Raw genomic sequence first — 24,278 nt, forward strand, 5'->3', positions numbered from 1 at the left:
GAAAATAAACACAGAAGAAGATGAGGATAGGAAACAGTATAAATAAATTTAACATAAAACTTTTGCAACTTTAATATGTGAGGAGATTCAATATCATATGATCAAACAAAACATACGGACAGCCTTGGCCAATGTGTATTTCAACATGGGAAGATGCATTGTTTGGGAAATAATTTAACATTGTTATTTATTATTATTAATCTGCAAGACTCCTTGCCTTGGAATCCACATTTTATAAGAACTGAAACACTGAAACAGACTTGAATATTGCTTCACAAATACATTGATCTAATATTAGTCAATAATCTTTCAAATTATTAATATAGGTTTTTTAAAATTAAAGACAGTAAAAGGTCTTTTTAAATTTTGATAATGACGACACTCCTATCCTTGTACGTTGTACTTTTTAAGATGTTTATTCGTGAATAAAGAATTTAAATTTTTAATACCAATTTGAGATGTGGTATTGATCATCATACTTAAAAAAATTGTAAACATTGATTTAATTTTAATAGCTAACGTGTAAGCTAATGATTTTAACATTTTAATGTCAAAAGCAGTTTGCATTTCTATTCAAGTAAATACACATTGAGCCTCCTGTATTCTTCCCATGTGAAACATGTCAATGAGGCCTGTTAATATTCACAGAGCAGGAATAATACAAGTTTTAAGATGTTTTTGGGCTTTCTTGATGTGTTACCCTGTTGTAATGTCAAGGACTTGATCCCAATCATCAGCCCAGCCTAAGTATACTTTATTTTCAACATCGGCCATACAAACAATCAACTGACAGGGTGGATTAAAATCTGACATTACAAACTACATACAATACACAAGTACAATGTTATATAAAATAATTATCGTAGAAAGATGACATGTCCCATTACTGTACAGAGGTTGTTAAATCCAAATATATACAACCGTAAAAATTACTTTGTACAATTTTACCTCGGAAAGTAAAGGATAATGTAAATAAATCCATCCGATATGAAACATGTAAAAAACATGTTGTTTACATTTGAAAGATTCACATAAAAACTAAATTAACTTTTACATATAATGAATATCACAAGTGGTTTTAATGAAAGTCTTAAGTGTGAAATGATACACTGTTGATTATAATCAAACAAAACATACTGGTAGATAATATGAACATTTGATAGGATGATGTGTAACACATACAGTACAGGGAGGGTGAATTAATCACTTTTTAATGAGGTAGAAAACAGTAATAAATTCACTGAAATTCCTGTAAAGGTATGATTTAAAATATGAAATATGAGTTTTAATATCTAACAAAAACCTTGTATACATATATAATTACAAATATTTGTTCATTAATAGATTCAAGGTATTGAATCAGAAGAAAACAAATAATAGGTTTAATCACATAATAGGTTCCACAAAGTATTCCAGCGCCAAATCACAACGTAAAGATTTTAACACCTATTCATGGAAGTAAAATAAGATCTTTGCATTATTATTATACAATTTTTGTCCATTACAAATTGGGCTTTGACTGTCTAAGAAAATAATAGATTCACTCATGTTGCATTGTTTTTACAATCAAAACCCTTGAGTAGTGAAAATTTGAGTGAATTAGATCTAATAATACTAAAATTAAGGCTACTTGATAAAACAGGTTACAACACAAATCCAACGCTAAAATCGAGCATAATATTAGTTTACCTATTTTACTTTATATGTTGGTGGTATTTTAAAAGTTTGTATAAATAATGGACCAAAACTTATCTTGTTTTTGTAGATTATACCATGAAATACAGAGTTTTACAATTTTAAAGTTAGTCACCATATAGGAAGATGGCAGCCATTTATAAAACAAGGGAATTAAAATTGTTAATGTATTTTGTGATCTTTTTGGAATCTAGATGCAATTTTAAGACTTATTTATTTATTCTTGGCATTTCCTATCCAAACTTACTTGTAATGAGCTGCAGGATGCAGAATGTACACCACAAGTACTTTTTTTTTCTTTTTAAGTTTAACACACTGCAATATCATACACACTTTAGAGAGAAACTTTCAAGAAAAAAGTTTTTAAATCGTGTTTACATTCTAAAACCATCATAAAATATAGGGTGTTTCATAAGAATTTCAAAGTTAGCTTCCAATGGTGGTAATTTTTGAAAAAGTGGAATAATTCATGTTTTTTAATGTCTTAAAAAATGATTGAAGTTCTCCATTTAATGTTTTCTCTACTGTAACTGTAATAGTTTCGGAGACACCAATGGTGGCACAGGTAAGTTGGTCACCCTGTATGTTTACATCAGGAATCGGAATCCTTGGAATATTTGTGTTCTTTTTACAACTTCACAACAAAATCAGAACTGATCTGACAGAATGGATCACAATTTGGATGAATCTTTATGCATCGCACACCTGTAGTTTACCTAATATTTAGCAAGATTTATTTGGCAACACTTATTGGAATGATGGAAAAATAAAGTAAGATGTATATAAATTAAGGAAGAAGGAATGAATACACCACTAACCTATCCAAGAAAAGCGTTCCACGCAGTTAACAGCAGAAGAAATTTTATAACACAATTAATTTCATATTTAGACCCTACAACAGACTTCCTCAGAAGGAAGTAATACAAAGGCAGTCTTGTATCCATCCAGTTGATCCAATCTATCCAGTTTTGTATCCATTCCTTCTTCTTTAATGTATTCCTAAGCCAAGTGTTCTTTCCTCCGAAAACTAAATTAAGTACAGTCTAACCTTGATATAACGAAACTCGATATAACAAATTCTTTGATATAACGAATTTTTTTTAATCCCCTAGAACTCTCCATAAGACACAATGTATATTTTACCTCTACATAACGAACAAACCATAACAACGACCTTGATTTAAAAATTTTTTTGTGATTTCGGCTAAAATAAGACACCTCAATATAACAAATTTATCATTGTCAGAACCTCTACATAGTGAATTTAACCTCTGCTTAACAAATTGTCTATGTCTTTCCCTCGATATAACAAACCCCCCACCCCATTATTGTATTTGGAAAATCTGTTTCTTTATCAAAGGTGACGTCATTGCTTGCGCTAACATTCGTCTGCTCCGTTTTACACATCTTTATCTGTTGCTGCTGTCGCTGCACGCTATGTGACATACTGAGGACTGATTTGATTTAATTCACCGAGGAGAGGACTGATGACGACTTAATGTTTAGTAAGCTGTGATTGGGCGATAAGTGCCTAACTATGGTGACTTGTACAATTTTTGGATAAAGAGAAGTGCCTAAGAATGAATATAAAAATAAAAGCAAAGAGAAAGAATAGCAACATCGTTATCTTAACATTCCTTTTATGAGTGTTTTTATTATCTTTAAGTTGGCTATGATTATACACTTTTATAATGACTTATCTAATATTTTTATTGTTTTCATTACGATTTGTTTCAACTAGCAACACCAATGCTATAGCTGATGATTATTATGAGATTCCTGTTGTGATAAATCAGTACTGTACTGTAAGTAGCCTACCGGCATATCACGAGCAGTAGCTTACAAAACTCTCTACGGTTTTGTTTTGTTCTTTACGTGGTTTATGACTATACAATACAGTGTTTGGCTAGGTTTTAGGAGGGTTAGATTAAGCTGTGATGTTAAACTTACAGTTTGTAACCTGTACCAAGGTCAATGACTAGAAATGCCATGATTGTGCAATATTAAAGATCCCACCCCTTTATTACCCCAGATAATTGTGGTTCTACTTTACAATGTTAACACTGTACTGTAAAGTATTGTAGCCTATGCTATGTTAATTGTGTTTTAATGAGGTCAAATCCCGACCTATATTGACCGACACTGGTTCTGAACCTCGACTTAGCGAAATTGCTGCAAACCTAACCTCAATATAACGAACCTCGTTTTAACGAAATCCTTGATATAACGAATATTCAGTTCGGTCCCTTCAGATTCGTTATACCGAGGTTGGACTGTAATATGAGTATTTCCCATCCTAAGGTGGCAATATTACATAAGGCATCATTGTTCAAATCAAATTTGTTTTCATAATATCGAAAGGACAGATTTGATTCTTTTAACTAATTTTTCAAATATTTTTTTTTGTTGGAAAAAATGTTGACTGTCTTCCAAAGAGCTGAGATTTTCCTATCCATGTGTTTATCGTGCTTTTAATCCCTACTAGTTTTGTTTCATCTAAGAAGGATTTTTTAATTATAAGAAACAATACTTATAATTTGGAGACAACTATACACAACAGGCACCAAGCAATACACAAAACATGAAACTGATATGTTGAAAAATTATGAAAAATGCAACCAACTTTGTACTATATCAGTTTAGGACTTTTCATGAACGTTTCTTTATGACAAAGCCTCAAAAGAAAGAGTATGCCTTGGTGATTTTATGTACAAAGTGAAATAATTATCTTTTGAAAGAACAATAACTCATTTCCAAATCCTACAAAAAGTAGTTTTATTAACAACACGTTTATTTCTTATTTTCAATTATGAAATAACCATCAAGGTGTTAACTATTTAATATTTAGTGATTATAAAAATCATGTACTCTTTAGAGAAAGTTGGTTCATTCTGAGACCTGATGATAGGCAACTGAAAAGACAAGGAAAGGGATAACTGGCATATTATCAGGCCCATAAAATTTGGATAGCAACCAAAACAAGTTATTTTGACTATGTCAGATTTTCAACAATTCGATACAGAAATAGTAGCATTCAAAAAAGAACTGTTCTATGCTGAAAGGCTTGGTGTGCCTATAAGGTAGAAGTGTTTATAAAACCTTGTTTAATTCAAGATATAGACTTAAAAATAACATGTATTAACAGTAGGAGCTTTTTAAAGAGAGCTTTTGCAACCTCGTCCAAAATATTCAGTTTGCACAGCTTTTTAATCTAGTATATGTGTGTTTAACTAAATTGACAGTGAACAGTATATGAACATTTTCAGACAAGAAAATAATATCAGCACAGTTTAAAAAAAAAAAATGGATTGATTATCTAAAATCAATCCAAAATTTATTTGAATATCAGTTAATTGGATTGGGTCCTAAAAGTTTTCAATGCAAAAACTCTCCTAACCCCTTAAAATATCTGTATCTCTTTAAACACACTGTATTTAAACAGCGGGTTCAAAATGACATTGTCAAAAAGCCATAAAATTACAAATTGAGGGAACCAAAGAAAAGATTTAATACAAAACTGTTAACAAATCCTAGTTAGAAAAGTAAGTACTAAAACAAAATATGCTAAATCAGCTATGTTTGGAAAATTAAAATAATCATCATACTAGCTAAACACTACAAATAGAAAAGCTATAAAACAAAATTCTGTTCCACAAGTTTTGTGATTTACTAAATAAGTGAGCCGCATGAGAGTCAACTTAATGAAATTTCAATCGACACAATATTCGTAGAAAATTACTAAGCTTAATTTACACATATTTTACAATGACACACAACCGGCACAGCAGACATGCGAAATGCTCAGAAACTTAAATGAAACAAAGAGATGTTAGTACATTCAGTAAAAAAAGTTAAAACTTGCAAATGAAAAAAGAAACTGACAGACTCAGAGTGAAGGAAGCTCCATTACACTCGTAGGAAGTTCAAGCAACTTATAACATTTAAATGCATGTAGATGAGCCACAGCCAATATTACTAATCATTATATATAAATATAAAAAGAGTATACAAAACAAAGTGGAGTATTTAGGTGGCAGTAGTATGAGCAGCCCACACATGTGCTTCGACTAGTGTCACGTGTGTTTATGCCAACCTGTCAACAATTAAAGAAGACATTTAGATCAGATAGATACGACTCCGACACGCAAGGATGCAAATTTGATGACAAAGATGTGTGAAGCATGAGTGCTGAATGGATAAGGTGAAGCTTGGGATCATTAGCCAGGATCATTTATCTCAATCCCAATTGACACTAGTTAGTGTACATACAATTTAGACAATGACAGTTGAGTCCAGCTTTGAACCATAAAAAAGCTAGTGATTGTATTATTTAAAAAAGATGTTGACATAAATAAATGACTAAATTTTGAAGAAAACCTTTTTCATGGGACAATTTTGAAGAATTTTTAATAATTACAAAATATCCTCAACGGTGAATGAGAACCGTAGGAAAAATTTGTTTAAGAGTATAAATCTTAAAATAAAGTATCCTACATGTGACTTACTTTAAAATAACTGGCCAATACTTTAGTCAGACTTCTAGGTGTTTGGAGGGTGGATGAATGATAAAAGGTTCACTCCACATTCGTCTCAGATCACCCTGGAAACACAAAACCAATGTAACTAGGGATGGACGGGATTGTATTTTTAGTTCGGGACGGGACGGGACGGGATTTTTATTTCCTTCCCAATTTTCGGGACGGGATTTTTTTCTGTGCATAAAAAGAAAGTACTGTATTGCAGTTAGACATACGAAATCAATTTTTACCATTTGTGGCACTGATCTATAAAAGCCAAAAAATTGGTAACAATTTACAGGTACCTATAGTAACTTGTGACTCGCGGGTCACGGGGTGATCGTCTGTATGACTCAAGGTCACGGCGCGATCGTCGTCATGACTCACGGTCACGGCGCGATCGTCGTCATGACTCACGGTCACGGCGCGATCGTCGTCATGACTCGCGGTCATGGCGCGATCGTCGGTATGACTCTGCGGTCACGGGGTTATCGTCGGTATGACTCCTCGGTCACGGGGTTATCGTCAGTATGACTCCGCGGTCACGGGGTTATCGTCGGTATGACTCCGCGGTCACGGCGCGATCGTCGGTATGACTCGCGATCACGGCTCGATCGTCAGCATGACTCCGCGGTCACGGGGTTATCGTCGGTATGACTGGTGGTCACGGCGCGATCGTCGGTATGACTCGCGATCACGGCTCGATCGTTAGCATGACTCCGCGGTCACGGCGCGATCGTCGTCATGACTCGCGGTCACGGCGCGATCGTCGGTATGACTCGCGGTCACGGGGTTATCGTCGGTAGGACTCCGCGGTCACGGCGCGATCGTCGGTATGACTTCGTCTCCTGCGTTCGCGGACCTATCGCTCGCAATAACGGCGTTATCGGCACTCGCGAAGCGGAAAAATCGCCGACGATCGGACCAAATCCCGTCCCGAAAAATTCCCGAGTCAAATGTAATCCCGTCTCGATAATCGGGAATATTTTTTTCCCGAAAAATTCCCGAAATTTCGGGACCCGTCCATCCCTAAATGTAACACTTTAACATTTAAATACTAAACAATTTTTGTAATTTGGTGCAGGGATTTTTTTAATACGTTGAATCATTCAAGTTTGGAACCCTGGCATCCAGCAATATTAAACGGGCTGCATCCTTCCAAAATGATTGGGATTTTAACAGGATGGAAATTAATTCATTTTATTTAAAACTTTTTCCAAATACACACAAAAAACTTGGTTTACTACATCTTAAATTAATTTTTTTTAATAATTAATTAAATACAGTAGAACCTCGATCAACCGGGAGTGGATCAACCGTGCGTGGATCAACCGGGCGGCGGATCAACCATGGTCAAATTGATGCCTCTTAAATTGTGTTACATAAGCTTAAAAATCCCCAAAACATTTCATAAATTGCGTTTTTCCAGTCTAATATTTTGAAATGAACTATACATTTAAATTTCTGGCCATTTTTATATGCAGTAGGTTTCCCCATTATTGTGTTTGAAACATCACAGTTTATTTGAAAAAAATAAAATGGAAGCAAGACAGAGAAATATACATCAATAGCTTCAAGGTCAAGCTATCCTTGCACTGACGGACTGACAATCTTGCACTGACACTCATAGACTAACAATCTTGCATTGACTCTAACAGACTGACATCACTGTCGGCCGGCCCATCACTATTTCGAATACATGTTTATAGCGTGTTAGATTAACCGTGGTTTTAAGTTACCCGAGGTGTCCCTCCCCCCCCATTACCCCAGATAATCGAGGTTCTACTGTAAATAAATTGTTCCAATGATTTTCCTTACAAATACATATAATCCACTTTGTGTAAATAGTTTTTCTTTTCATATGAGATTTTATTAATAATATATTTTAACCGACGTAAAACCTCTATTACCTGAAAAACCAAAGGCACCAAGACAGTAACGGAAATTCTTCTATAAATGAATTACACATCGAACGATTTAATTTACATTGATACACTGTATACTACATATTAACAAATTGTGACAAAGCTAAAATCTACAGTAAAAAGAGCAAAATACAAATTTTTGAGGTGATCAAGATTCCACTTGGTATGGTCTTAAGAAGTGTTATCACTGACCTTGAGATAAGCCATGGTGAGCAGAGGCAGGAGGGTGAAGGGTACAAGGTACAGCAATGCAGGCTGAGCTGCCTTGAACACCTCGGACGACACTGTCGCCGTCAGCAATCCCAGGAAATAGCCAATCAACGAGCAGTGGAAGTAACTGCAACCACAAAAAATACACTAACAGACTTGTAGGATAATATAGGGTATGCTATATTTTTAAGGTTGCTTCTAGCTCTTGTACATGGTGAGGTCCAATAAGTCGTTACCGATATCCTCAAGTTGAAGGAAAAATAATTTTTTAGATGTATGACGTATTAAAGGGCAATCAAAATTAAGTGCAGCAGAAATTAATTCTAACTTACATTGGAGCTGACTTTAGGCTGTCCAGGGACACACATTTTTTATCAAGAATCAAAATAATTAACTTAATTGTCATCAATAAATTACAGATAAAAATACTGTTGCCGTAACAAAGCTGCAGAGTACGAACGCACGAATAAAACACTCGATACAATAATTTTTTGCTTTTGTCCCTTGAGATTTGTTATATCAAGGTTACACTGTATTATCAATAAAATCTGCAACCATCTACTCTTTTTAAAATCTGAAATACCTCTGGCCAAATGGCCATGGTCATTCATAATCATTGGTACTGACCTTAATTTGTTTAGGTGTTTGGGTGGTGGTACTCCAGTTTCTCCCAGGTGTAACAACTGAGATTTTTTATATGCGTCATATCTAAGTACAAAGCATAACAACAGTCCTGGCATTACCTGAAAAATAAAAATGCAGCTATATAAGCTAATCCTTTATATCATTATTCATTACTAATTGTTATAAGAATGGTTAATTAGTGGAATAATAGATAAAGAATGCAACAGTATTAGCCTGTTAGAAACAATGAGTAGTTTAGTAAATCAATATTATGACCATATATTGGGAAAAATATATTTTTGGCAAACGACATTTTTAATAAATTGCCAGTAGTCTTTGATTTTTAGTAAATTTACCAAGTCAAAGACGGATTGATACCAAATTTCAAGCTACACTAGTTAGTTACACAGCTGCAAGGAAACTTAGTTAGATTTAAAAAATCTAGATTGAAAGGCTCTGAAGTGATACATTTACACTTTTTTTAAGAAATGTTCCAAATTATGGTTTCCCTAAAGGTTCCAAATAAAGATTTCATTTCAAAGGGATTTAAAAAAGTGTTTGGTAATATATGGACGCTTATCGCCCATTAATATCAAAAGATTTGATATTAAGGTTCAGTTTATATTTTTTGTCAGGTCGATAATCCATTTGACTTTAGTTGTTTGTGCAACTAGTGAGGCAATTGTACTTTGAACTCGAGTTGCACATTATACTTTTCCTACAGTTGCCATAAAACAAATAAATTGGTGAAGAAACATAACCTATTTTTACACAGAAGTGAACTTTTAATATAACATTTAACGTGAAGTGACAAATACAACAGTACAACAGCTGACCAGCTGATTTACAGCCAGTGCTGCCAACGTATTTCGCGCGCATACGACGTTGCCTGCATGTTACGCGCTCACTATTTCGTGCCTTCACGTTGCAAATCTGGAGTGAGACAAAGTAATTAGAGTGAGACAATGTTAACATTGTCTCACTGATGAGCGAATTGGCCACTTTGCTTTCTCAAATCAGTGAGAGAACATGTACATTGTTAGGTAACTGTAGGAAAAAATTTTAGCTCTCTTTCAATAGAGAATGTTGAGAATGTTTTTGGATTATCTTGTGGATTCTTTCTCATCATTAAAAAGCTAAATACTTAAACCAAAATTATGATTATATATAATTTGGAGGAAGTTAATTCTTTCAGCCTCGTAAGGCAGTGCACTTACAATATCTCCGAGTCCAAGCATTGAGAAGTGTCCACTATTGTGTAGACTAGGAAAAACAAGTTTTCCTGGCAAAGAGAGTTTGGGAGCCTCCTTCACAACTCCACCAATATGTAGTTTGCGGGCCACAAGTCCGACTGGATTTTCAGCTGGCCGCGTGGCGACCTGAAAGTGTATTCACTTAGTTCTTTCTGCCTGAGACACCTATCTCTTAGTGAACCTAAAGCTTCAAACCACTGGGTGATTGGCAGGATTTCACTAGAACCTCTAACCCCTAGACTAGCCGCTCCCTACATAAGTGTCACAGCTATACTATGATGTATCTTATCACAAAATCATCATATGATAAAAAAACATAAGTGCAATACCTCGGAATTTGTCACTTCCATTTCAGCAATTTGTTAAGTTTATAAAATAAAACTACTTTAAAGTAATATTCATGTCTCATTGAGATTCTACAATTTTGGTTTAGACATTTGCTAATACGATTAAGCTTTTAACAACCCAAAACAATCAATGAACACGAGATGAAATTTGGAATACCACAGATGGCATAAGAGAGGGAATTATTGTAAACCTTATTCACGTACATGTGGTGTAACAAATTTTATTTGACAAGTTGAAGGATTAGCATACCTTGACCATGACGTTAGTGTTGAATATGTATGATGAGAAGAAGACCCAGAAGACATCATATATGAGTAGTCCTGTGAGTAGCAATGTTGACACTTTGAGGCTTGGCAGGCGGACAAATGCAATAAATGCTACACACAACCCCATGCCCATTGCTATACAAGACAAACAAAATCAATATTAGTATCAAACCAAATAAGAGGAACATTCATAACCCATACTGCTCTTCAACACTTTAGTGTGGACAAATTACAGTGTAACTGTAATTCAAGCGTCAAGCGAACATAAAAAAATATCATTAGACAAGTTTAGTAATAAAAAGTTTAAAAATGAAAAGACCACATTTTACGATTCAACAAAGTATTAGGAAAAATGATCTCGAATAAAATACTTGTAGGTTCGTTTAGACTTTGAAGTCAACATTGTTGCTTTACGTTCACAATGTAAACAGTATCTAAACTTGAGCATAGAACTTGAAACCCGAACATGACAACAGTGGAAGAGCTTGCAGGATGTTTAGAGACATTGTGACTAATAGACTGATCGACAGTAAAGTAGGCCTACAAAATAAGGATATTGTTAAGCTTATTTACAATGCAGTAACTATTACTTAAAACTTTGATTACTGTAGGGTAAATAAGTGTTTGAGAAACAATACCCCACTAAATGGCAAAAGGTATATTCATATTGCATAAAACGATATCTTGAATGAAGCAAACCAAAGTTTTACAAAATATATACATTTTAGTTTTAAGTTTGTGAAATTCTTAAAATTTCTAAATTACCGTCCATGAGGAGCCAATGGCCTGTCAGCACCCAGATGCAAACGATGAACAAAGCAAGTGAGAATGAGAATAACTCAGCACCGGTGAAACGACCACAAATGCCGAATGATATTCTGAAACAATAATCATTGCAATACAATACTGTTGAATTAGAGACTCTAATCCTTAGTCGATACCCTGATTCAACAATCTGCCGCTCTTGTTGTTAGAGCCAGTGGACTTGAAATTTCAGAAGTTATATTTAATACATGCATTGCAATTTGGAAGATATTTGATTTATTGGCATGAAACTAACCACACCTGAGAAAAAGTTATACAGAAAAGAAAAATAAAGCTGACCCTCTTTACTAAAATGCAATAAAGAGTAAATGTCTTATGGTACGTAATAGATCACTCCCTTTTTTTTATTTACCTCGATTAACTAACACAGCACAAACAAAGACAAAGGTTGGTTTATCAACTCTGAATTTCGAAATTGGTGGGTTTAGCTAATCTTATCTAAGAACCATGAGACTTCTGCTCATATCCTTATCGCAATAACAAAATAGAATTGTGTGTGCAAAGGTCTACTTTTGTTATGAAAATAAATTTCAAACCCCGATTGTGCATAATCAGTCTCAAAGACCTATATATGGTGGATACATGTTATGGCTTTTATAACTTACGAATCTAATTACGGTATACAGTAAACATTATTTCTACCGGTTCAACTAACTCAGTAAAAGATGTTAATGGCAACTTACTTATTTCCATCTGAGCAGGGTCGTATGATGTACTGACACATTGGTAGAAGGAGAAATGCCAATGCCACTGTGGCAATTACTGAAAACAAATTTATTGATTACTATAAATTTTGAACTTGTAAATAAGATATCAAAAATTAATTTATGCCTGTTTATTACCACCTATAATAGCACTTATTTATATATTTACATCGGTGGAGAGGTTTAGTTTAAGGTAATGTAAAAGCACGTGACAACAGTGTTTACATTACCTTCCGCACGTTTTACATTACCTTCATCGACTAGTTCAAAGATTGATAAACAATCAGTTGACTCAGCTTGCATGTTTTTTTTTTGTTTTTTTTTTTGTGAAAGCAATATTTTTAAAGCTACAACTACGTCCTCACACATAATTAAGACACACACAATATTCAAAAGTACAATGTATATATAAACATTTAAATAGCAAATCATGACTGTTACTGACTCCACGCTGCACTAGACCCACAAGCATGGTAGCACTGTCTAAATTTTTTTTCACAAGTTCTATTTTTATGTTTGTGTTGTGGATATATCTTAATTATGTGTTTGACAAAGTTGCAAGCCTTAAAAATGTATTCTACAAAACGTGATTCAACTAGCCTAAATAATCGTTGGACCATCTTACTTTTGTCAAATATTTAATACTTATGTCAACAGTAAAAAATTATGATTTAATGATTACCATAAATTTTTACCTAAATAGTGTTTAGTTTTAACCCAAATAAAAGCTGAGACTAAAATCTAAAACCAATCTTTATGTAAAAGTACAAGTAGCCTAGTCTTTAATTTATGGTAATTTAAAACCTAGTAAAAATTAAGATAGTAACAATAGGCTACATTGTACATTATGGTGACCTAGTTGGCAACAGTAGGATTACAACGGTTTTAAATTTTACCTAAATTTTTCACAATTCCTTTCTCTGAAAAAGTCCTTCCCATGGACAAAACATTAGTTTTATAATGCATGCACCTTTATACACATCTTCCCTGCACTAACATCCTCAGTTAAAAAAAACAAAAATTATACTTTCTCAAATTAAATAGCTTCCTTTACGTTCCCTGGATTGTATTCCTATCTAGACATATTATACTTACTTGCTGTGCATATTGCGAACAGCATCTGCATTGAATCAAAAAAGAAGAACATTACAAGAAGAGAGATGGAAGCTCCAAGTGGTAAGCACAAAGCTTGCATTGTGTCTAAAGTTTGAACATCTGAAACAAAGTAATGTATGTAATAGTATAACAATATGCTACAAGGCAAGGAAGTATATGTGTTTACGTTACGAGCCGTCCCTAGCATGGCTTGCTATTGGCTTGCATGGGATTTCATGTGAGTACCGTAAACACCTTCCTGGGTGAGATGCGTACAATACTTTCTGTCACACTACGAGCACCAAGTTTTTACAATTTTGTTGTTATTGCTCATTTGGACATGTAGACTTACATAACACCACAATTTCAATCGTTTTGAAAACATAGAATACTTGAACTCATACTTGATTTTGGATTCATCAGGCAGCAGATTTGAGTTCATGCCTTTTGACTAAATGTGGCATTTCACAATCTTAGAAATTGTAATGCATCTTCTGTAATAAATTAACTCGTAAATTATTACAAGACTACACTATGGCGGTCGTGAATGGAAGTTATTCAAACTTTTGCAATGTTGCAGAGGGCGAGTTTATTACGCAGAGGGGAGGTAGCATTGTTGTGGTAGAGGAGGTAACATCGTTTAAAGCCTATTGCAATACCACCTGGTAAGTTTAGTGTACTCCAACTGACTTTACTGGTCCCATTTCGTAAACGACTTTCTGGTCTAAAGAAGGTACAAAAACCAACTACTTTTTGAGTAGTGTGGAAAAATTTGTTTATATCCAATGTAAAATGACTAATTTAAGTACGCTATTGTGTTGAACAAGTTTACTACTTTCTAAAAACCTATAAATTGTGACCTTTACCCGTCTTGAAAAAATAACTATAGCTGTAAGTATTTAGTATAAGCTGCAGTCAAATGGATGTCTAATCAAGAAAAGTTCTCATCTACTACCCGTAGAACAAGTCCGCATATATTATAAATATAAAATATTTTATGTTCTATTTTTTAAGAGGGATATCTGATATAATATTTGCTACTGAGAGCATAGTCCTTGACAATTTTTCTATGCATCTGTTCACAAATTACAGCTGTGCAGGTATATTTCTTTCTTCTATCTCACTTTAATAGTAGTTTACACAACGATTGTGTAAAGATAGTGTTAACCACACGAGTAGAAAATTTAAGGTACGAGCCTTGGCGAGTGCCTTAAAAACTTCTTTGAGTGTCGTTAACTTTATTCACATGAGATGCATTCACTACTTTACCAACTACAGTGTTTTAATTACTAACAATCACTACTCATAACTTCATAAGAGAGGTTAAATGTTTTTGTTTATAACCTCTCATTGCCACTGACAGTGATGCAAAGAAACATCGTACCAATCACTAATTGCACCACTCAACAATTAAATTGGCAAAAAAGAAGTGTTCCACGCAGTTAACAGCAGAAAAAATGCATAACACAATTAATTTAATATTTGGCCCCTACAAGAGACTTCCTCAGAAGGAAGTAATATGAAGGGAGTCTTATATCCATCCAATCCAGTTGATCCAATCTATCCAGTTTTGTATCCATTCCTTCTTCCTAATGTATTACTAAGCCAAGTGTTCTTTCCTCCGAAAACTAAATTAAGTCATATGAGTATTTCCCATCCTAAGATGGCAATATTACATAATGCATCATTGTTCAAATCAAATTTGTTTTCATAATATCCAAAGGACAGATTCGATTCTTTTAACTAATTTCAAATAATTTTAAGTAGGGAAAATTTTGATTGCCTTGTATAGCAATTTTGCCTATAGGCCTAGCTGAGATATTCCTATCCATGTGCTTATCATGCTTTTAATCCCTACTAGCTTTTTTTCTTTTAACAAGGATTTTTTAAATATAAGAAACGATACTTATAATTTTGAGTTAACTATACACAACAAGTACCAAGCAATACACAAAACATGAAACTGATGTGTTGAAAAATTATGAAAACAATTAAAACAAAAACACTCGACAATTAAATTGGCCTGAACAGATGATTAGTTGGAGTTCAAATCATTTCAATTTTGACTTCTACTCTCTCAATACTTGAACCTCATTGGTCCGTTACCCGTGTTGTGATGAGTAAAACTATGCTGTTATGAAAGTAAACAATGCTGTTAAGTGAAACTTTTCAATTCTAAGAACTGAACTGAAATTGCTACTTTAAAAAACGGTTGTAGGTAAAACTATTTTCATTTCTTTATTGCTATGGATTTAAAGAATGACAATGACAACAGTCCTAATAGCCTGTAGCACCGGAAAAAAAATCAAAATCAAATGTAACACCAAAATTATGAATTGTAAACTTAAAACATTTTGGATAAAATGCCTAACTGGCGTCATTTAACTGTATCATAATGTTCATGCCAAAAGTCCTTAAATGCCATATTTTCAATAAGGGTGGTCACTTAGACGATTTAGGGGTTCGTCATTTATTAGATGAAATAGAATTTACACACTCACAAGTGTTAAATTGTAGTTTCAATTTTGTTAAGCAAAACTGTCATTGTCAACAACATTTGTTAATCTGTCATAATCATAAGAAGGGGAAGGGGCTCTAAAGTACCTGAAATGTAGTGTGAAATAACACAACTCAGTTCCAGAACACCAAATAATTTTGAAGAAGTTGAGAAACACCCATACTCTTTTCCTTATTAGATTTATCTGTTTACATATTGATTGGCTACTTGTGACGGGGTAAAATAGTTGCCCTTTGCCTCTAATTTATAAATGATAAGTACAGTAGGTTGTGTTTTTAAATTAAAAACTAATTACTCATTTAAAAGTTTAAATTATATTTTTTTAATTAAAACTACACACTATTAACACTTTATTATTTTAAACTGCTATTCAGTAAAAAGATAAGTTTGTCAAAAATGTCTTTATTTGGTTAATTGTTAGAGATTTGTTCAATTGCAAACCAGGCTTGAATGAGTTCTGAGTTATATCCTAGGAATTAGGGTGACAATAATAATCTCCTTATCTGTATAAATCCATTAAAAAGATAAAGGGTGATAAAGAGACAGTGATAAGGCACCATTGACCATTTAGGCATTCACAAGTAATCTTGAGCTATAACTTACAGCATGGTGATAACCAGCAATTACTAAATTATTTATCTCATAGATTGTAGCTGTATTTAGGTTTCTGATACTCGGCATGAATTGTTTATATGCTTATGACTTTTTGAGCATGAGACGTTCTAGAAATATGTATAGGTAATATCTTTATAATCCATAATATAATATGGCCATGGGAGTAAGAGTAAGAGTAATATCTTTATATTGGGCATAATATATAGATTTATTTCAAAATCTGTAATTTAAATCATCCGTCTAACAAAATGAGACTTAAGTATTATACGGAGACAACTAATTTTAGAGGTTTTTTTTTATTACAGACACCCAAAAACATTAGGCCGCAACATTAGCCTAGATGGTTCAGAAGTTAATTATTATTTTTTACCAATTGAGATAAGGGGACGCCAGCTAGGTGCGTATTTAAACCCAAAAACGAGTCAAGGATGAGTGTAGAATAAAGCGATGATCCGTGTAGCTTTGTTACTGACTGAGATCAGATGTTTCATAGCCAGGACAACTTATTTTAAGCCAGAAGATCAGGTGGACAGTTGGGTCCAGTTTTGAACCTTCAAAAATTGACTTACTGAGTCTACTACAACAGTTGTTTTTTTGTGCCTCTCGCTGTAGGTGGGAATTAAGTTGAACATGTTGTCGTCAAAAATAGCCACTTCTGATCGCGATCATTTACACAAAATTTTTTGTGGACAATAAGTGTCTTTCTTGAAACAAATAAACACTTAATTCTTCAGTAAAAAATCTCAAAACAGAGTTCAATCACTCATGACAAAACACTGCCACAACCCACGACTCAGTCAACACCCTGCCCATGAGCTATTTAGAGGGGATTTTGCCTCCTGACATATGACTCATTGGTTACTGTTTAAACTGCAATGAGATAATAGGCAAACCACAAGTAACACATCTATTACAATCAAAACTAAACCAGCCTAAAAAGTGGCCTAGGTATAAAATGTAAGGTTCTAAGTTCTAACAAATTGTTAAATACAGGGTGCGGAAAAACCATCTATTTTCTGCAGCTTACTGTTCAGCAACAGGTCATCTAAGGGTGGTGAGGGTAGGCTCGTTGGTACGCCTACACACACCCACTAACTGTAGTCATAAACAGTGGTTGTATGAGAAACGCACGTTTGTTATTGAGTCTTATTTAAAAAGCAATAGTTCAACCATTAGGCCTACTAGTCAGCGGAATTTACGTGCATTCCAATTCGGTCGACATGGAGAGGTTCCTCCGACGATAGCACAATCACGCAGTGGGTTACTAACTCTATTAGAATGGCGTTGAAAAAGAAGCTAACTGGCCATCCAAAGTCAGATCGGACGCCAGACAACTGACATTCGATAGAGTTTGTGCTGCTGTTGAAAATAGTCCTCGTTGTCTCACGCAAAAAAAAAGCGGCTGCTTTGAACATGTCTGACCGCTCAGATACACTAATTTTGAGGTTCGATTTTGATTATTTTCAACTAACAAATTGTAATTAATCTCACTAATCTAATCAAAACTACAAATACATTTTAATTAATCTGTTTAAATTATTTGAGTATCCAGACAGATTATTACGACGGAGTCTCTGCAAGTCCACCTAATTAAAAGAGTGCACGGAACTGCCGCTGAGTTGCAATGACTGAATCATTACTTTTTTTAAACGACTTTATGACAAACGCACGTAGCTCTGACAATCATTCTTCTATGATTACAAATAATGGAATTGTGTAGGCTTTCCAACGAACCTACTCCCACCACTCTCAGACGACCTGTCGCTGAACAATGTGTAGCAGAAAATTATTGTTTTTTTTTTTTTTTGCCGCACCCTGTACTACGTTATTTTACGGAAGTATAATATAATGAAACCTAATGTTAACTTACTGTTGTCACAACCTGAGCTAGTAGAGGTGGTTAAGCCAGTTAAAAGACCTTTGGCTCTTTCCTTTTCTCTCTCCTTTTCTCTTTCTCTAGCTTCTTGTTCCATGTTCAAAGACCTGAGGTACAAAAAAAATCTCAAGGACTAATTCAATTGCCTTTATCGCAGGGCTTAAATCCGGTACTCTTTCTTATTACCGTGGGTACATATAAAATTTAACAATTAAAAAAACCATAAGCTTAAAACTTTTTTGTAAAAGGGGGAAACTGGGGTTATGAATATACAAAATAAATTTTAATACAACAAAATATTTTCAAGCAAACTCATGTTAGAATAACACTAATTTAAATGTTGCTAACATAAGAAATTCATCATGTAATGTTTTTTGTAGATTTAATGTGAAATTCATTAAATATTACAAACCTTAGAAAATATAAACATTGTTCTACTCTTTAAAAAAAATTTAACATTATAATTGTGTGTTTATTTGGTTGAAATATCAATTAATTACACTGTTCTTATGTGAACCACAGGCTTTAAGTACAGTGTATGTTATGTGAACAATTAATCAATTTCTTTACACTCCTTAGAGCTTAAAGTCTATAAGCATCTAACACTAACAATTTTACGGAAAGAGTTTTGAAATACATCTAAAAGTCTATGTTGCAAACTTGAAATGCTAAGCACAGATTAATAGCCTATGTTAATCATGAAAATTTAATTTCAAAATAAACAAAAATCCTTAAGTAGGCTAAATTATAGGCTATCAATTGAAAAAGCATAATTTATTATTATAATCATTCATTTAATCAGGTCATTAGTTTGTATTAAAATTTAAGATTTATAAAATTACTTTATTACAACTCAAGGATGGAATTCTGTAAAAAAAAATCAATGGAGTAAAATAAGTTTTTAGTAAAATCAGGAAACAACCATTGCAAACAAATATTTAAGAAAATTCATCATGTGTTATAAATGTTAAAAGAATAAAAGGGTAGAATATATCACAAGGTTATAAAGGAAAATAATTTCTTTGGTTACACTTATCAAGAAAAGGGTCAGCAAAAAAAAAAAAAAAAAAAAAAAAAAAAAAAAAAAACTGAGCGTGAGTTAATGAAGATAATTTTATAGCATTTTCTAGTCTTTTATGAAAACCATAGTTAAGGGCAAATAAATAGTTAAATATTATTTTATGTAAATTTTAGGTTAATGTGCTAAATACCAATAACTAAAATCAATTTTTGCTGAGAGTAATTTTGTGCCCAGGTTGCATAAATAACTTATAATTTACAATTAAATAAATGCCCAGATATTTATAAATTTCTGGCCTTTGGCACAACTTCTAAATGCCCGGGTGTTCTCCTACCTGAAACTTCCATAAACTATGAGGAGGATCGAGATGAGAAACGTGGACACCCGTGAAGAATCCATGATGGAATAGGCCCTGTAAAAGATATCCATAAACTTATAGCAGGGTTTTAGCTCAAAAGTTTATTTTTCTAAAAATACTAAATGGTACCAAATAACTGTAGCAGACATAAGTTACAGCAGTGCTGAAGAGGTATTAGTAAGAGAGAATATTTGTCACACCAAAGTTGTGAAAAGAGTTCAAGTCGAGCTTAAGCATATGAATGTGCCGTAATGTCATAAGTTGATCTGTCACAATTATTTTCAAAACTGCGTTTTAAAATTGAAGACACCTATGAGGGTTTAAAAGTAGCTAGGGCTATAGTTTTAGCTAGGTATATACTGTAAAGTCTTCTGAACATTGATGCTTTTAGAAAGATAGTGATAAATAACCGTAAATTTTCTTCAAGAAGAACTGGTAATATTGGAATGAATACAAATTTGAAATAAAAACTTCACCAATATTTTAAGAATTTTTAATTTTATGAGGCCTTTTGTCAGCTATGCTGGCATCATCAGGCACATCACAAAACTGAAGGTTATGTTTTGTTGATGTGTCCGATGATGTCCATAGCAGGCGAAAGGCCTCATAAAATTAAAAATTCTTAAAATATTGGTGAAGTTTTTATTTCAAATTTATAACCGTAAATTTAATTAGAAAAGTATCAGGTGCAGTAAGACAAAAACATACCATTGATAATCCACTGGAGATGCCATGGTGAAGCACCTCTTTCAAGTTTTATGCAACCCTGAAAAAATAAAACATGTGAACCTAAGTTTTAGATTTTTATAGTAACTTATAGTAAGTCTAGCCTAAGTTATCTCTTAAATTTGTAAATTAAGTATTTTTCATGAATGCAAACTATTAAAAACTAAGAAATAGAGACAAAACTACTATATGCTATAAAAACATTTTTTTTAACAAAGATGTTGTCTATGTTCTAATATTGAAATGTTAAGCTATATGTAGTAGGTCTACATTAAGGCCCCTTATTACGGGTTGGAATAATACAGGGTTATTCTAAATGATGGACCCATTTTTAATGCTTTATAATTTTTATACTATTAAACTTACCGCTATAAAATACACATCAAACAAAAAAGCAACTCAAAGAGTTTATGCCTACCAAAGACACATCATTTAACAAAATCGATCCAACAGAACTATAGATTTAATTGTTCAAAGTTAAAAAGTAATTGTAAGTAATAAAAAGTAACGCATATCTTGAAAATACTCAATAAATGTAGCCTAAATTTGGCTTAAAATAAAAAAGTGTGAAATTTAATGTTTGCTATGTTTATTGTCTACGTTGAAGACGGGGATTTTCAATTTTTTTCATTTTGAGGCAATTTTTGGTACCTTTCTTGAGTATTTTCAAAAAATGCCTAATAGTAGATTGTAGGAAATTTTATTCTCTTTCGGAATAATACCTTCCACTTTGGTCGATTTCCTCACCATTTAAAAGTTATTTGCAACGTCAAGTAACCTCCATATTTCTAGTGGTAAAAATGTTGGAGATTACTTTTTAACTTTGTACAATTAAATCTATAGTTCTGTTGGATCGATTTTGTTAAATGATGTGTCTTTGGTAGGCATAAACTCTTTGAGTTGCTTTTTCGTTTGATGTGTATTTTATAGCCGTAAGTTTAATAGTATAAAAATTATAAAGCATTAAAAATGGGTCCATCATTTAGAATAACTCTGTATAGGCCTATTGGACATTGGTGTTAAAAGCCTCATTGAAAATTGCCTAGTGACTAATAGCAACAGGTTCCAGAATGAATGCTTTTCAGAAGCGACCCGCCAACTTTCAGATTCACTTAACAAGCCTAATTCCTTCTTCCTTGACCCAAGAATTCAATTGTCCAGGTAGAATTCAAAATTATTTACACAATAAACACTTAAGACTTATTTATATTTAGAGATACACATAATAATTAAAAGACTTTTGTTGGATGTGACATTGAGGTAGAAACATTGGGGGTAGTTAAGTTCCTGCAGACTAAAGTGGTCCATTTTAAAGGTGTCCCTTTCATGTTGAACTTGAAATCTTGACTTTCAGCTACTGAGGCACCTACCCTAGACATATTATCTGAACAACTGTGTAACCTTTTTTTTATAAAAAAAAAATGTACAGTAGTTGAATGAGCCACTAACAAGAGTCTCAAGCTAAAGTCTAAAATTATATTTTATACTTTAAAGTCTTTGTTAGGTACCGAAATAGTTTATATTACACAAAAGATGCTATAACTAAGTTACCTAGAAGTCTTCCTCTCAGTTTTACTTGGTTAAAAATTTGGCGTATCCCAACCAATAGGCTACTAAAGTTTAAACAGCACACTGTCCGCGGTTCAATAATTTGGCATATTATATAACCAACCAATACCATAGTTTAAACAGCATACTGTCGGTGGTTCAATTTAACTAGACGTCGAAACGTGGTGACAGCTTTAAGAGGATGTATTTAATTCAATCTAGCTTAAATTTAGGATATGTCCATGTCACAAGAACTTCATAGCGCTTAATGTGTTAAAAATTCTACCTGAACTACCTACTTATCTTATCTTATCTAACAGGGGCAGGTCGAGACCTTAAAGCACTTCATCCGAAATTGAATTATTGCGCACCCCAGACAATTGTTTTCTTGTTGACCTTACAAGTTCAGGCACCCAATGAATGCCTATAGCTTCCCAATTAGCCTAGTTCATCCTCAGGAAGATATCTTCCTCTAGCCATATTCCCAAGAGTTATCAGTCTAGCGTCAGAAAGCTCGTTACAATCAAAGAGTAAGTGATCAGCTGTCTCTTCTGACCTATCACAGTATCTAAAGATCGGTTCACCATCATATATGTCCATCCGTTGTAAATGTTTACTTACTTGAATACTTAAGTATTCTTAATCCTTGACTGACAATGTCAGATAGATCGTGTTTCCTGAGTCGCCCATGACCAGCTAAGACAATCTCTCATAATATTAATTAACTTATTAGCAATGATGAGCTGTAGTGTGTCTGATAACCTGAGAAATCATTAAGAGTGATACGGTACTTAAAAAGCTCTAAACAATGTCTTATGGTTAGGATAGGCTAAGCTGCAAATTCCAATTAGGCCTACCAGTTTGATTAACTGAAGTTATGAATTGACCAAAATACAATGCGTAGTTACTCAGTTTGCAGAGGTGACCCAAAATTCCTTTGAAAAACAAACAAGTTAAGAGTAAAAGGTAGGATCTCAGAGTTTACATGATGGTTGTTTAGAAATAAAGCTTTCTCTCCCCTACTATAGGCAAATGGCTTCACATGAAGAATGTAAATCTTAAAAGTAAGCAAGTAGGTTGAGCCTTATTGTCATAGGGCAAACAAAAATGAAGTCTTTACTACTATGAGGCTATAAAATCAAAACTTGAATAGGTTAATAATGTAATTGTTACATAAAATTAGAGGGCAGTCAAGATTACACTATCCATTCTAGGCTATTTCATTTTTATGTGCAAGAGCAGATTACAGTACTCAAAAGTTGTTAATCAAACTGTAAGGGGTCACATTATAACTTAACATATTGTTTAAGTCGTTTGCTGGAATAAAAAGAATGTTTTATGGAGATAATCATCAATAGGATGTTTCAACTACGGGACAACATATTGTGTCACTCTCACGCCACAGCAAAGAACAAGGAACTAATGTTAAGTCATTTCTAAACAACTTGCCTTCTTAAGTGCGCTCTCTCCATGTAATAAACTATTATCACCTGAAAATTATACTTTCAGAAACACTCCGACTTGATTCGGTCATTATAGCTATAGTTGGCAATTACACTGACGAATAATTGATATTTATTACTTTGAAAATAATGTACGACAGCTCCTAGAATTCGTCTGTCGCCATTTTCATCTTCATTACAATATTCTTCCTACAGTAAACATAGTCACGTGACAAGTAGTTTTTACTAAAAGGCAGGACAAGAGCAAAGAAAATATCCCCTGGGTTCCAGATGACCGAAAGCCCAAAGTGTCGACAGTGTGTAACATTAACATATCAAATCAAATCGTTTATTGCTAAAACACAATATATTGTATAAAAACGTCAAGGTAACAGTTTAAAAACTATTTTAATGAATTTAATGCAATTAAATTATCTAAAAGTGTGTTACATACAAACACACATGTAAGAATCAAGAACTTCTTGACAAGAAGATTTTAATTGCCATAAATAACAGATCGTTTCAATAGGCATCGTCAGTGCAAAAGTACATCACAGTCAGTCTTTAATAGAAGCATTCTTTTAGCATTTAAAAACTCTTCTACTCTGTAGAAAGAGGAACCCTTACTATTTAACCATTTTATAACAACGTCATTAAATTTTTCATTAGGTAACAGAAAACAACATCAGCTGGCAGTCTATTGAAGAACAAG

General features: G+C 33.4%; 1 protein-coding gene across 1 annotated transcript; it reads right to left on the reverse strand.

Moving 5' to 3' along the window:
* Window positions 1-766: 766 nt before the first annotated feature.
* On the reverse strand, window positions 767-23,728 carry LOC128984642 (signal peptide peptidase-like 3). The gene is made up of 13 exons (XM_054403979.1): window positions 23,574-23,728; window positions 20,559-20,616; window positions 19,827-19,904; window positions 18,466-18,578; window positions 13,463-13,582; window positions 12,347-12,425; window positions 11,604-11,716; window positions 10,822-10,973; window positions 10,189-10,350; window positions 8,975-9,090; window positions 8,330-8,474; window positions 6,201-6,295; window positions 767-5,788 (listed from the first exon to the last, which is right to left on the reverse strand). Exons 2-12 carry the CDS (start codon window positions 20,582-20,584, stop codon window positions 6,227-6,229), a joined length of 1,173 nt encoding a protein of 390 aa, XP_054259954.1. The 5' UTR covers window positions 20,585-20,616; window positions 23,574-23,728; the 3' UTR covers window positions 767-5,788; window positions 6,201-6,226.
* Between the last annotated feature and the right edge of the window lie 550 nt (window positions 23,729-24,278).

Source organism: Macrosteles quadrilineatus, unplaced genomic scaffold, assembly GCF_028750875.1.
Source record: "Macrosteles quadrilineatus isolate MER2022 unplaced genomic scaffold, UCM_ALF_1.0 Scaffold_1__1_contigs__length_201487025, whole genome shotgun sequence".
Taxonomy (NCBI): Eukaryota; Metazoa; Arthropoda; class Insecta; order Hemiptera; family Cicadellidae; genus Macrosteles; species Macrosteles quadrilineatus.